This window comes from Caretta caretta, chromosome 26, assembly GCF_965140235.1.
Source record: "Caretta caretta isolate rCarCar2 chromosome 26, rCarCar1.hap1, whole genome shotgun sequence".
NCBI lineage: Eukaryota > Metazoa > Chordata > Testudines > Cheloniidae > Caretta > Caretta caretta.
In genome coordinates, this window is record NC_134231.1 from 15326081 (window position 1) to 15338360 (window position 12280).

General features: G+C 62.4%; 1 protein-coding gene across 1 annotated transcript in view; it reads left to right on the top strand.

The window, feature by feature from the left end:
- CNNM4 (cyclin and CBS domain divalent metal cation transport mediator 4) overlaps positions 1-12280 on the top strand; it is a 51768-nt gene that overhangs the window by 18761 nt on the left and 20727 nt on the right. Inside the window, exons 2-5 of the mRNA XM_048829612.2 lie at positions 7469-7612; positions 8055-8192; positions 9372-9541; positions 9837-9936. Of these exons, the coding sequence (XP_048685569.1) occupies positions 7469-7612; positions 8055-8192; positions 9372-9541; positions 9837-9936 (552 nt within the window). The remainder of the gene's footprint in view (positions 1-7468; positions 7613-8054; positions 8193-9371; positions 9542-9836; positions 9937-12280) is intronic.

The following is a 12280-nucleotide window of genomic DNA, read 5'->3' on the forward strand; positions in this document are numbered from 1 at the left end:
ATTTAGGAATCTGAAGAGGGATATTGGTTTGAGTAATGGGGAATATGTGAACAAAATGAAAGATTTGATGGGAAAGTGGGTGAGGGGCAAAGGTGTTACAAGGTTTGAGGGAATGTTGGATCTTGTTGTTCAAGAGCATTTCCTAGTTATATGTAAGGCGGATGTGACCCAGTGTCTATGGGACAAAGAGGTAATGTCTGTGGATGAGATGGTATCTCTTGCTGATGCCTTCATAGACTCATAGAACATCAGGGTTGGAAGGGACCTCGGGAGGCCATCGAACACACCCAGGCAGCTCTTGAAAACAAACCACTGAAAGAGGTGTTTGAAGCTGGTGGGAAGAGGAGATTCCTAGCAAGAGGGAGGGTGGCTGGGAGACTGGGCACTCACCTCCCCAAAACCATTCCTCTAACCCTCATCCCAAACCTCCTGTAAAAGCAGACGAGCCCAGAAGGTGCTATCGGTGTGATTCCACTGATCCCCTGAGGAATAAACGCCCTGTGCTGGGCGGAAGCAGGCAACCAATAGCTCCTGTTAGTTCTGCTGCCCTCAACACTGAAACCGATCATGTTGGTTTTGTGAGGTTAGCCTCCGCAGAACCAGACATGGAGCATGTAACAGCTGCCCAAATTGATGGCAGGGAACGCTTGGGGCAGAGGGATGCAGGGGCCCAGATCTCTCTGGTTAAGCAGGGTGTGGTCCCAAAGGCCAGTATGTTGCCTGGCCAAATGGCAGAGATTGTGGGGGAGGGTGAAAGCAGATTCCTTGTGCCACTAGCTAAAATCCATGTGGTTTGGGAAGGTTTGGAAAGTGTTCTGACTGTGGGGGTAACAGAACACCTCCTAGTCGACCTGCTCCTGGGGAATGATTTTTTCCATGTAGCTCAGGTTAAAGTATTTGCCTGCAGCAGGAGGGAGTGTCCCTTCCATCAGCGCTTCTCTGGTGCAGACGTGGCCACGGAGACGTTAGAACAAGGGCTTTACAGCAAGTCTCTTCGCGCTCGTGGACGGCTCTGTCCTTGCTGGGTAGTGTCATCCAGCAGCCTGCCATGGTCATTGACGCATCCCTCGGTGCGAACAACTCATCCACCCTCCATCTATACAGACCAGCTCCGCACCCCGCTGGGCCAGGCCGTGAGCAGCCCTAGGTGTCCGTGAGAAGCCGAGGAAGATCACTTTTTCTCTAGTAATAAACGAGGCCTCAGACCAGTGGTTCTTAAACTGTGGGTCGGGACCTCAAAGTGGGTCACAATCCCCTTTGAAAGGGGTCGCCAGGGCTGGCGTTAGACTTGCTGGGGCCTGGGACTGAAGTTGAAGCCGGACGGCATCGGGACTCTGATTACAGGCCTCGGGCCTGGGGCTGAAGCCCTTGGGCTTTGGTTCCCCCCGGCCTGGCTTTGGTCCCTCTCAGGCTTTGGTCCCCTCTCCTGGGGCTGGGCAGCAATGGCTGTTGTCAGAAGGGGGTCGTGGTGCAGTGAAGTTTGAGAACCCCGCAGGGCCCTGGGTATTGTCTCGAATGGTGTTGCTGGAACTCCTGTTGCTCTGACCTCGGGTCCAGGCAGAGAATTTCGAAACGAGAAGAAAAAGGCAAAGGAGGAAGTTCCTCCCCCCTGGAGCGAGGTTTGCGTTTGGGTGGCTGCTGCCAGGACCCAGCCTCCGTCCCTGCCTGCACTGCTGTTTGACCCAGGCCTGGGTTAGGGAGGCGTCTGGCCTGGGCCGAGGTGTCCGTGACCCCATCGGTAATAGGCTCCCCCGCACGGCATGCTCCGTACCGCTTGGGCTGCTGGCTGGGCTGGCCCTCCCCACTGGCCTGGCCCTCCAGCAAAGGGGGTTAATGTCTCCAGGAAGGGCAGGCCGCCAGCAAGCCATGCTCCACCGGCCTTGGAAGCGATGGGGCGGGGGCCGGCAGCTCAGGGGTCCGAGGCTGTTGGAACAGGACGATTTGGTGCACTGAGGATGGGCATCGCCCCTGGACGTAGAGGGGAGCTACTGACGCAGGGGGTCCCGGAGAACTCTGGCTTCTCCAGCGCTGAAATACAAAGGGACTCCCCGCACTTCGCTGCGCTCCTCCTTGGGCTCTTCCCCCGTCCCTCTGCCCCCTCTCGGCACCTCGGCCCAGGCCCTGGGGTGCCCCTCTCTGAAGAGGCATGCCCGCGTCTCACCCCAAGCCCCCAGCTCCTTGCATCCTTCCTGGCCATGGGCGGTGTGTCTCAGAGGGGCATTAAGGACAGGGGAGTGGGAGGCTGGGTTATGGGTGCGCTGGGGGGGTGGAATTCCACCAGGGACGGATTTGGCCCAGGGCCTGCCTGTGGAGGGCAGAGCCGTGTCTGGGGTGGGGGCGGTCGGGTCTAAGGCCGCTGATCGGAATGCGGTTGTGTGCTGGCTGAGATCTGCTGAGTGTGAACGCTGCACATTGGGGGTTATCTAGGGGAACCCAAGGGGGCGGTAGGAAGGAGGGTCCAGTGGACAGGGCACTCGGAGATCCAGGTTCGAGTCTCGACTCCCTGCATGTGCTCGGCCGAGTCGCTCACTCTGCAGGGAAGCCACCGGGCTGTTGAGTCAGCGCCCCTAGGGACGCCTGCCCTTGGACATAGCCAGCGGTGGGTGCTCCTGCCCTGGCCCCCGGGCTGGGGCTAGGCCTCGGTGGGATCCCTGAGGTCAGTCCCCTGAGTTCTGCGGGCTCCAGCGCTGGCAGCCTGGGAGCGCCAGGGCCGTCGATCCCACAGCCCATCCAGTCCGAGTTCCCGTGTTACCAGGCCCCAGACCCTCTCCCCCACCGCCCGGGCTGACGCAGAGCGGAGCCCGTAGGAAGAGACGTCCCATCTCCACCTAGTGACTCCGGGGCCCGAGAGTCCAACGCAGCCCCCGGGACAGCGGCCCGTGGGGGTTCCCCTCCCTGCCCCTGCGGCCTGGGGCTCTCAATAAGACGAGCCTGGTGGCTTCTCTCCTCTCTTTACTGGTGGGGGCAGAAATGGCACGTGTACAGGGGCCAGGCTGGGGTAACCGAGGGCCCATTTGCCGTCAGCGCACAGTGGTGTCTATAGGGTTTTGTTCGGGACTTTTCACATCCAGCCCCTTGCTCAGGGAGCCTTCCCCGCCCCCCCATCCAGGTGTCGCTGCCTCTGCCCTTTGTTCCTCTTCCTTCCCAATTCTCTGCCCAGTTTCTGAGTCTCTCTTGCTCCCTCCTTCGCCCTGGCCCCCAACCATTCACCAAAACAGTCAGCAATTCTGTAGAATGTCATCGCTGGCCTTCGATGGGGACGCCCCAGTGCGATCCATGCCTGGCTGCTGGTTTCACTCCTCTCCGAGTAATTGTTTCAGGCTCTCTGCAGACTCTGGCAGAGGTCACTGCAGCGGGCGTGCTTGGGGCATGTGTCTTCAGAGCCGAACAGCTGGAGTCGCTTGTTTGTGTTTTCACTGGGAGCTACAATTCTGCCGAGTCCGACTGGCCTCAGGACACGTCAGGCCGGATCCAGGCCGGGTGTGAGACTCCTCTCCGTTGGAGTGGGCCTGGCGGGATGCAGCTTGGACAGCCAAAGTGCTGCCCCGGGGAGTTCTGGGCCGCTGGGCGGGGATCTCGGCTCCCCCTTTCCAATGGCCTTGGTGCCACAGCGAGAAGTCTCGAGGCCGGGGGGCTTCCCACCCTGGCTGTGTCTGTGTGTGCTGAGCCCTAGGGCTTGAGGGTGCGGCCTTGTCCACCTGGCCAGGCTCCTGGCAGGAGACGCTTGGTGCCGCACAGGAATCCAGGACACGGGCTGACATGGGCTCCCCGGGTCCCATGGGCGACCCACAGCCCCTGCTGTCCAAGCCCTGGGCTCCCCTGCCCCAGCTCCGCCGGTGCCCCGCGCTCCCGACCCGCAGCCCCCCTCCGCTATTCTAGCATGTGCGTACCTCGCCTTTTGAGAGGCACAGCCATGCAGTGGGGACGAGGCTGAGACGCCCAAACTTGCCTCCTTTGAAATGTCATCAGGACCCCGCTCTTCCCAGACGGTTCTGGGCGCTGGCCCAAGCCCTCGGCGTTACACCACCGGGCTGTTTACTCGTGGATTTCCTTCTCTCCGAGAGCCATAATCCTGGCTTTACGAGGCACAGACAAGGGGTGGCAGGGACGGGTGCAGCGCCCTGGCTGGTGTGCTAATCTCACCGGCTCCCGCACTCTGCCCTTGGAGGGGTGGGGGGGGGCCCCCGGGCTGGCTCCAGGCATGGGCCAATCAAAGGCTGCTCGCTGCCTCCCTGCGCTTCCCTGATGCTTCTGCGCTGGGTGGCCCCAGATTGTGCCAAGCAGCTTCCTCCTCTCCCCCGGCCCCATTCTTTCCTTCCCCACCCAGCCCTGCGCTGCCCTTTCCCAGCAGGTGCCGTGGCTCCCAGGGCTGGGCCCTGCCTCCCACCTCCCTCAATTCCCCTGTGGATTGAATCCGATGGGGTAGCTGAGCGCTGTGGCCCAGTTGCCTGGGCTCTTCCCAGAGGTGGCTGCATGTGAGTGGTGGATGGTGGGGATAGCTCAGATTTCCCAGGGATTCAGGGCTCCCCTTTGCTCTGCCAGTGCTGGAAGCCAGGCTAGGTCCAGCGCAGCGTGTCCCCAGCGGGCTGATGGGGGCCCAGAGCAAGTGCTACCCGTGTGTGCGAGGGAGGGAGAGCAGCCTGCCTACGTGTAGCCTGGGCTAACGTCATGTCTGTTGCGGGGGCGTAACGCCTATCGTCCTCTTCAGTTACAGCCTCAGCCAGGAGGCGCCGCTCAGACTTTTACTTGTTTGGTTTCTTTCCCTGAGGCCTGCGGGGAAGGAGCAGGGGGCTCGGAGAAGGGGACAAGGGGACGGGCGCTGCCCTGCATGCCCAGACACAGGCTCCAAATCCCCTTGCCTGGTGCAGGGAGCCAGGAGGAGGCCAGCAGTGAAGGGAACCCTCCCCCCCCCCCCCCACACACACTCCCTGGTCCCCGGGCCCACATGTCCCAGGAGCCCCCCTGCCGTGCTGGATAAGACCCGCCCCATGTCCCACCTGCGGGATGAACCTGCAGGTCGCTTTGCCTTGGCCCGGCTCCCCGCAGGGTCTGCAGGCCGAGGGGAAAAGCCGGTTCTCCCCGCTGCGAAAGGCATGGACGCCAGGCTCTGGCCTCGCGTGTCAGGCTGCGCAGCGATGCTGCGGGCAGTGCGGCGGGCGTGTCTGGACACTGCATTAGTGCCCGCCGTGTGCCTGGCTCTGAGAGGTGAGAGGGTCTCTCTTTCCTCGCCTCAGTCCCATGTGCCCCCCATATGGATGCAGCTTGTGGGTGGGCCAGACCGTGGCTTAAAGGGCCTGCCCGTCCGGTGCCATGGGGCCCTCCTGCTGGCAGCGTGGGAGTAGGTGCAGCATCCTGGGTCAGGATGGGGGGCAGCTGGGAACAGGCAGCGTGGGGGTCGCTTAGGCATGGTGCCTGGCTAGCAAATGACCATGTACCCGCTGGCCTGAGACCAGGGCAAGCAGGGGCCGCCCGCCTGGCTGTGAGCTCAGTGTTCAAGTTCCCTGCGGCTGGCACGTCTCCCCTTCCCCGACAGCACCAGCTGCAGCTAGGCCTGGGTCCCCGGCCTGGGGGCAGATGTGGGCGTCCTTGTCCTGTCCAGGGTGCTGGGATATCAGCTAGTCAGGGAGTGGGCATAGGTGGCCCCTGTGCCACTCCGGGGTGCTGAGCTGGCTGAGCAGATATCCACATAGGCGATCCAGCCCCAAGACCCCCAGGGAGCTGCCCCCCCGAATGTCCCAGCAGGGGAAAGGGGTGGGGGATGCTGTGGGAACGGCAGTGTTTTATTTCAACTTTATGCAGGGAGAAAATGTTATTGGGGGCAGGACTCCTGGGTGCTGTCCCCCGGTTCTAGCCCAGGCTCTGGGAGGGGAGTGGGGTCTAGTGGTCAGATTGCGGGGGCGGGGGCAGTTGAGAGCCAGGACACCTGGGTTCTGCTCCGAGGGAGTCTGTGGTTAGAGCAGGGGAGCTGGGACCAGGACTCCTGGGTTCTATTGCCATCTCTCTCTCTGTCCCAGTCAGTGCCCCCCGGTTGCTCTCAGGGCTGTCTGCACGCACAGGGGTCTCTGATAGGAGTCCCCAGTACCCCTTACGCTGCTCATCCCCCCCGCCACAGTTGGGGGTCAGCAGCGTGGTGCTGAGGCTGCTGCCGGGGCCCAGGCAGGGGAGCTGGTGGCTCCCCTCCCCTCGTCAGCGCCCAGCCCAGCATGGCACCAGCGGGCCCAGGAGCTCACGGAGCTCAGAGCCACCTGCGGGAAGGGGCATCCCCCGGTAATGCGGTGATCGCAGAATAGCGCTAAACGAGCCTCATGGCACGGCACGAATCCCGGGGGCGGGGGGAGAGTCCGAGAGCAGGGAGTGGGGGTGGGGCAGAGATCGTGGGGGTGGGGGAGATGGGGTGCAGGTGGGAGTGGGGGGTGAGAGGGATTGTGACGGGGGAGGGAGGGTGTGTGTGGGTGATGGGGTGTGGGTGTGACGGGGGTGGGGGAGAGACCAAGTGGGGGGGGGTGGGAGACAGGGCACAGGTGTGAGTGCGGGGGGAAGGATTGGGGGGTGGGGGAGAGACCAAGGGGGCGGGGTGTGTGGGAGACAGGGCACAGGTGTGAGTGGGGGGGAAGGTTTGGGGGGTGGGGGAGAGACCAAGGGGGCGGGGTGTGTGGGAGACAGGGCACAGGTGTGAGTGGGGGGGTGCGGGATTGTCATGGGGAGTCTGTGTCTGACGCTGGCTCAGGGAGCAGGGGGTTCTCGGGTCCAGACGGACTCGCCGGCTCTGTCTCTGTTGGCTGCCATGGGGTCTTCGCCCCGGGGGCGGAGGGGTCACTGCCCCGTCTGGTGCATGGGGCAGAGCTGAGGTAGTTAATGTGGATGTTTCTCTCCCCGATGTCCCAGTGTCAGCCAGGGCGTGACAGCCATGGGGCAGGACTTCCGGGAAGGGGGCAGGTGCTGCCCCATCCCCGCCTGCCCGCTGCTGTACTGCGGAGCCCTTTGGGGTGTGGGAGCTCCCGCAAGGGCTGGCAGGCAGCCGGGGCATGGCCCTGGCACAGATCCGTCCCTACGGCAGGGCTGAAAGCCCTGGGTGGGGTCACAGCCATGGGCAGGCTGGCGATCCACAGCTGGTCTGGGAGCATTGACGCAGCAAGCCGGGGCATGGCCCTGGCACGGCCAGTGCCCGCTGGAGCCCAGGGGGCTGCGCCAGGGTCAGGTGCCGCTGGGATTTATGCATCTGGATCAGCCCAGGGCTCTGGCGGACTCGGGCTCCTGGCCCAGCCCGTCGGGGCCCGGATCTGGTGCGTTCATTGCTCGCTTGGTGCCCCTGGGGTTGGAAGTGCAGCGCGGTGGCCAGGCCGGCGCCCGCCCGTCCGCAGCAGCCAGGCCCAGCGTGTGCCGTGCGGCCCCGGAGCAGGCTGGCCGGGGGCCCGTCACACCCCTGCACTCGGCCCGCAGCCCAGGGTGACGGTGTCTGTGTCCCCAGGCAAATCGCACCTGGCCATCGTGCAGAAGGTGAACAGCGAGGGCGAGGGCGACCCCTTCTACGAGGTGCTGGGGCTGGTGACGCTGGAGGACGTCATCGAGGAGATCATCAAGTCGGAGATCCTGGACGAGTCGGACATGTACAGTTAGGTGCCCTCTCCCCCCGCCGGTGTCCGCCCCCCCCGCCCCGGGTGCAGCGCCACTGGCCTGGCCCCCTCCCCCACTGGTCCCCCCCCTTGGGCGCAGAGCTGCTGGCCTGGTGCCCCCAGCCGGCCACCCCCCCGGTGCAGCACTGCTGACCTGGCCCCAAGCAGCAGGCCCCGCTGGCAGGCAGAGCAGCCACCGGTGTCGTGCTGGGGGGTTGGAGAGGGGACGCATTGAGCACCCGGCTCTTACCTCGCAGCCCCCATTATCCCCGCCCCCTGGGGGGGCACGACCCTTCTTGGCACCAGTGCCCCCAGGCCCTGGCTGAGGCAGCCGGCGCAGGTAGGGCAGGGGGGAGCCCGGGGCGCGTGCTCGGACTCGAGTGTTGGGGGCCCTGGGTGGGAGCTGGGACTTCTCCCACCTTGACACCTCCTTTCCCCCAGCTGACAACCGCACGCGGAAGCGTGTGGCCAACCAGAAGAACAAGAGGGATTTCTCCGCCTTCAAGGACTCCGACGGCGAGCTCAAGGTGAAGATCTCGCCCCAGCTGCTCCTGGCCGCACACCGCTTCCTTGCCACGGGTGAGCCTCTGGGCCGCGCCGGGACCAGCCAGCCAGCAGGGCTCACGGGCGGGCAGCGGGGGGGATGGGGGGTCAGGAAGGACAAGGGGCTGTTGGAGGGCGGGGAGGGTGGTCAGATTGACGGGGCGATCCTGGCTGAACACTGTCCCGAGTGGGGGCAGAGGCCCAAGCCCTGGCTGGCAGAAGGAGGGCACCGGGGGAGCAGGGGTTGAGAGCAGGTGGCTGGGGAGATCCGGGCCTGGGCTGAGCAGGCTCCGGCGGATGCAGCAAGCTGCTGGTGCTCTGCATGTCTGGCAGCTCCAAGGGCTTTAAGCCCCCAGTTCCCGGTGCCCATCCAGTGCCAGGGGCGAGGAGCCTGGTCTCCCGGCATTGCCCTGAGACTGTCCGGGAGGTGGCGGCCCCAGGCCATGTCGCGGTGGAGCACAGTGAGGGCTAAGGGTGGGGTTGTGGGGGGAAGCACAGGGCACCCGCTGGCTCCTGGTGACCGGGGATCCACCCACGGCCACTCCAGGGCGTGCTCGTTTGGGGCTGTTGGTGGGTGCGCCCGGCGTGGCTGGGCCGTGCCTTGCCTGTCACACACACCAGCCTGTAGGTTTCCCTTAGGGGGGTAAGGACGTGTCAGCCCCTCGCATACCCGTTGTGTTCATGACTTTGGCACACACGTGCCCTGTGCCCGCTAAGCAGCAGAGACAGGCCCTGGCTCCAGGGCGATGGAGATGTGCGCCCGTACAAAAACACACGCCCAGCTGAGCAGGGCCAGGGGAAATGTCCTGCGGTGTGGGGGGGAGCCCCATGCCCGGGCGTGGTAGCTGGCACAGGGCCTTTCCGTCCCGGGGCATCTGGGAATCAGAGCCAGCGGAACCCACTGGGCCTGTCCGGTACTTCTATGACACGGTACTGCTTCCACGCAGGCCCGCGGCCCCTTCCCCCCGCCCCGGCGCTCGTCCCATGCGGCATGGCTCACGCATGCCAAGGCTGCCAGCGTTTCCCTCCCTCTTCCCCTGGCCAGGCGCTCCACACCAGAGGTGGCTGCGTGGAGCTAGCTTGGAATCGGATGCAAGGGGCTTGGCTCGGTCCCCTGGTTCTGTGGAATCTCCTGGGGCAGGGGGTTTGTGCCAGGACCAGGGGCAAGAACATGGCCCTCAGGGGGGCATCTGACCCATCCGCCCTCCCCCACAGAGGTGACGCTCTTCATGCCAACCCTCATCTCGGAGAAGATCCTTCTGCGGCTTCTCAGACACCCCGACGTCATCCATGAGCTCAAGTTCGACGAGGAGAACAAAAAATCGCCCCGGCATTTCCTGTACCACAGGAACAAGCCGGCCGACTACTTCATCCTCATCCTGCAGGTGTGCCCGGGCGGGCGGGGCCAGCCTGTCACCTGCCATGGGGGGGCCCAGCGTGTCACAGGGGGAGAGCCTGTCATCTGCTACGGGAGGGGGAGCGTGGAGGCAGAGAGCCCAGTGTGTGACCTGTTGCAGGGAGGGGGCATTGGGGGGAGCCCAGTGTGTCCGCCTGCCGCAGGGGGGGACGGCTGGGTGCAGCCCATGGGAGAGGAGGGGGGCTGGGCAGCTGTGGGGAGTGTGGGGGGCTGGGTGCAGCCTGCGGGCGAGCCTGGGGTCTGACAGTGTCTGTGCCCTGCAGGGGAAGGTGGAGGTGGAAGCCGGCAAGGAGAACATGAAGTTTGAGACGGGAGCCTTCTCCTATTACGGTGTGATGGCGCTGAACTTGCCCCCGCCGCTGGGTAAGTTGCCCCCACAACCTGTGGGGACAGAGCCACTCCCACACTCACGGGCAGCCCCGGCCAGGTCACTGGCAGGCACGGGCAGGACAGACTGGGCCAGGGCCTGGGCGCCGTCACCTGTCTCGGGGCCCGGAGCCCGGTTGGGAAGGATGGAAATCTGTGTCTCCAGGGAGCTGGAGTGACCCCCAGGACACCCCCCTCCCCAACCGGGCATGGCTAGGGGCTTGCAGGGGTGATACCAGCGCATGGCATCAGCTAGGGACAAGCAGACATGCCGGCTCCCCCCCTGCTCTGCCGGTGCCCCTCAACCCCAACCCGCAGCCCCTGCTAGCCCAGCCCTGGGCTCCCCCCAGCTCTGCCGGTGCCCCTCACTCCCGACCCACCGCCCCTGCTGTCCTAAGCCTGGGCTCCCCCCAGCTCCGCCGGTGCCCCTCAACCCCGACCCACAGCCCCCTGCTAGCCCAGCTCTGCTGACACCCCTCAGTCCTGACGTGCCGCCCTCCTCCTCTCCCTGCTAGCCCAGCCCAGGGCCTTTTCGGAGCGTGCTGGGCCACCACCGGTCCCGCAGTACGGGGCAGGACATCGGCCCCTTGTGCGACTGGCTCCATCTAGTGGTTATATTTGGGTATCGCAGCCTATCGCAAATGGTTCAATACATCCGATGAAGTGAGCTGTAGCCCACGAAAACTTAAGCTCGAATAAATGTGTTCGTCTCTAAGGTGCCACAAGTCCTCCTGTTCCTTTTGCGGATATCCTGTAGTACGACAAACATCCATTAATAGTGACGTTCTGGGAGTCGTGCCCTGGGGGTGCTGCACTTGAAGGGCGTTAGCCCCCCCGCAGCTTTGAACAGCGATTTCATAGAATCATAGAATATAAGGGTTGGAAGGGACCCCAGAAGGTCATCTAGTCCAACCCCCTGCTCGAAGCAGGACCAAATCCCAGTTAAATCATCCCAGCCAGGGCTTTGTCAAGCCTGACCTTAAAAACCTCTAAGGAAGGAGATTCTACCACCTCCCTAGGTAACGCATTCCAGTGTTTCACCACCCTCTTAGTGAAAAAGTTTTTCCTAATATCCAATCTAAACCTCCCCCACTGCAACTTGAGACCATTACTCCTCGTTCTGTCATCTGCTACCATTGAGAACAGTCTAGAGCCATCCTCTTTGGAACCCCCTTTCAGGTAGTTGAAAGCAGCTATCAAATCCCCCCTCATTCTTCTCTTCTGCAGACTAAACAATCCCAGCTCCTTCAGCCTCTCCTCATAACTCATGTGTTCCAGACCCCTAATCATTTTTGTTGCCCTTCGCTGGACTCTCTCCAATTTATCCACATCCTTCTTGAAGTGTGGGGCCCAAAACTGGACACAGTACTCCAGATGAGGCCTCACCAATGTCGAATAGAGGGGAACGATCACGTCCGTCGATCTGCTCGCTATGCCCCTACTTATACATCCCAAAATGCCATTGGCCTTCTTGGCAACAAGGGCACACTGCTGACTCATATCCAGCTTCTCGTCCACTGTCACCCCTAGGTCCTTTTCCGCAGAACTGCTGCCTAGCCATTCAGCCCCTAGTCTGTAGCTGTGCATTGGGTTCTTCCGTCCTAAGTGCAGGACCCTGCACTTATCCTTATTGAACCTCATCAGATTTCTTTTGGCCCAATCCTCCAATTTGTCTAGGTCCTTCTGTATCCTATCCCTCCCCTCCAGCGTATCTACCACTCCTCCCAGTTTAGTATCATCCGCAAATTTGCTGAGGGTGCAATCCACACCATCCTCCAGATCATTTATGAAGATATTGAACAAAACCGGCCCCAGGACCGACCCTTGGGGCACTCCACTTGATAGCGGCTGCCAACTAGACATGGAACCATTGATCACTACCCGTTGAGCCCGACAATCTAGCCAGCTTTCTACCCACCTTATAGTACATTCTTCCAGCCCATACTTCCTTAACTTGCTGACAAGAATACTGTGGGAGACCGTGTCAAAAGCTTTGCTAAAGTCAAGAAACAATACATCCACTGCTTTCCCTTCATCCACAGAACCAGTAATCTCATCATAAAAGGCGATTAGATTAGTCAGGCATGACCTTCCCTTGGTGAATCCATGCTGGCTGTTCCTGATCACTTTCCTCTCATGCAAGTGCTTCAGAATTGATTCTCTGAGGACCTGCTCCATGATTTTTCCAGGGACTGAAGTGAGGCTGACTGGCCTGTAGTTCCCAGGATCATCCTCCTTCCCTTTTTTAAAGATTGGCACTACATTAGCCTTTTTCCAGTCATCCGGGACTTCCCCCGTTCGCCACGAGTTTTCAAAGATAATGGCCAATGGCTCTGCAATC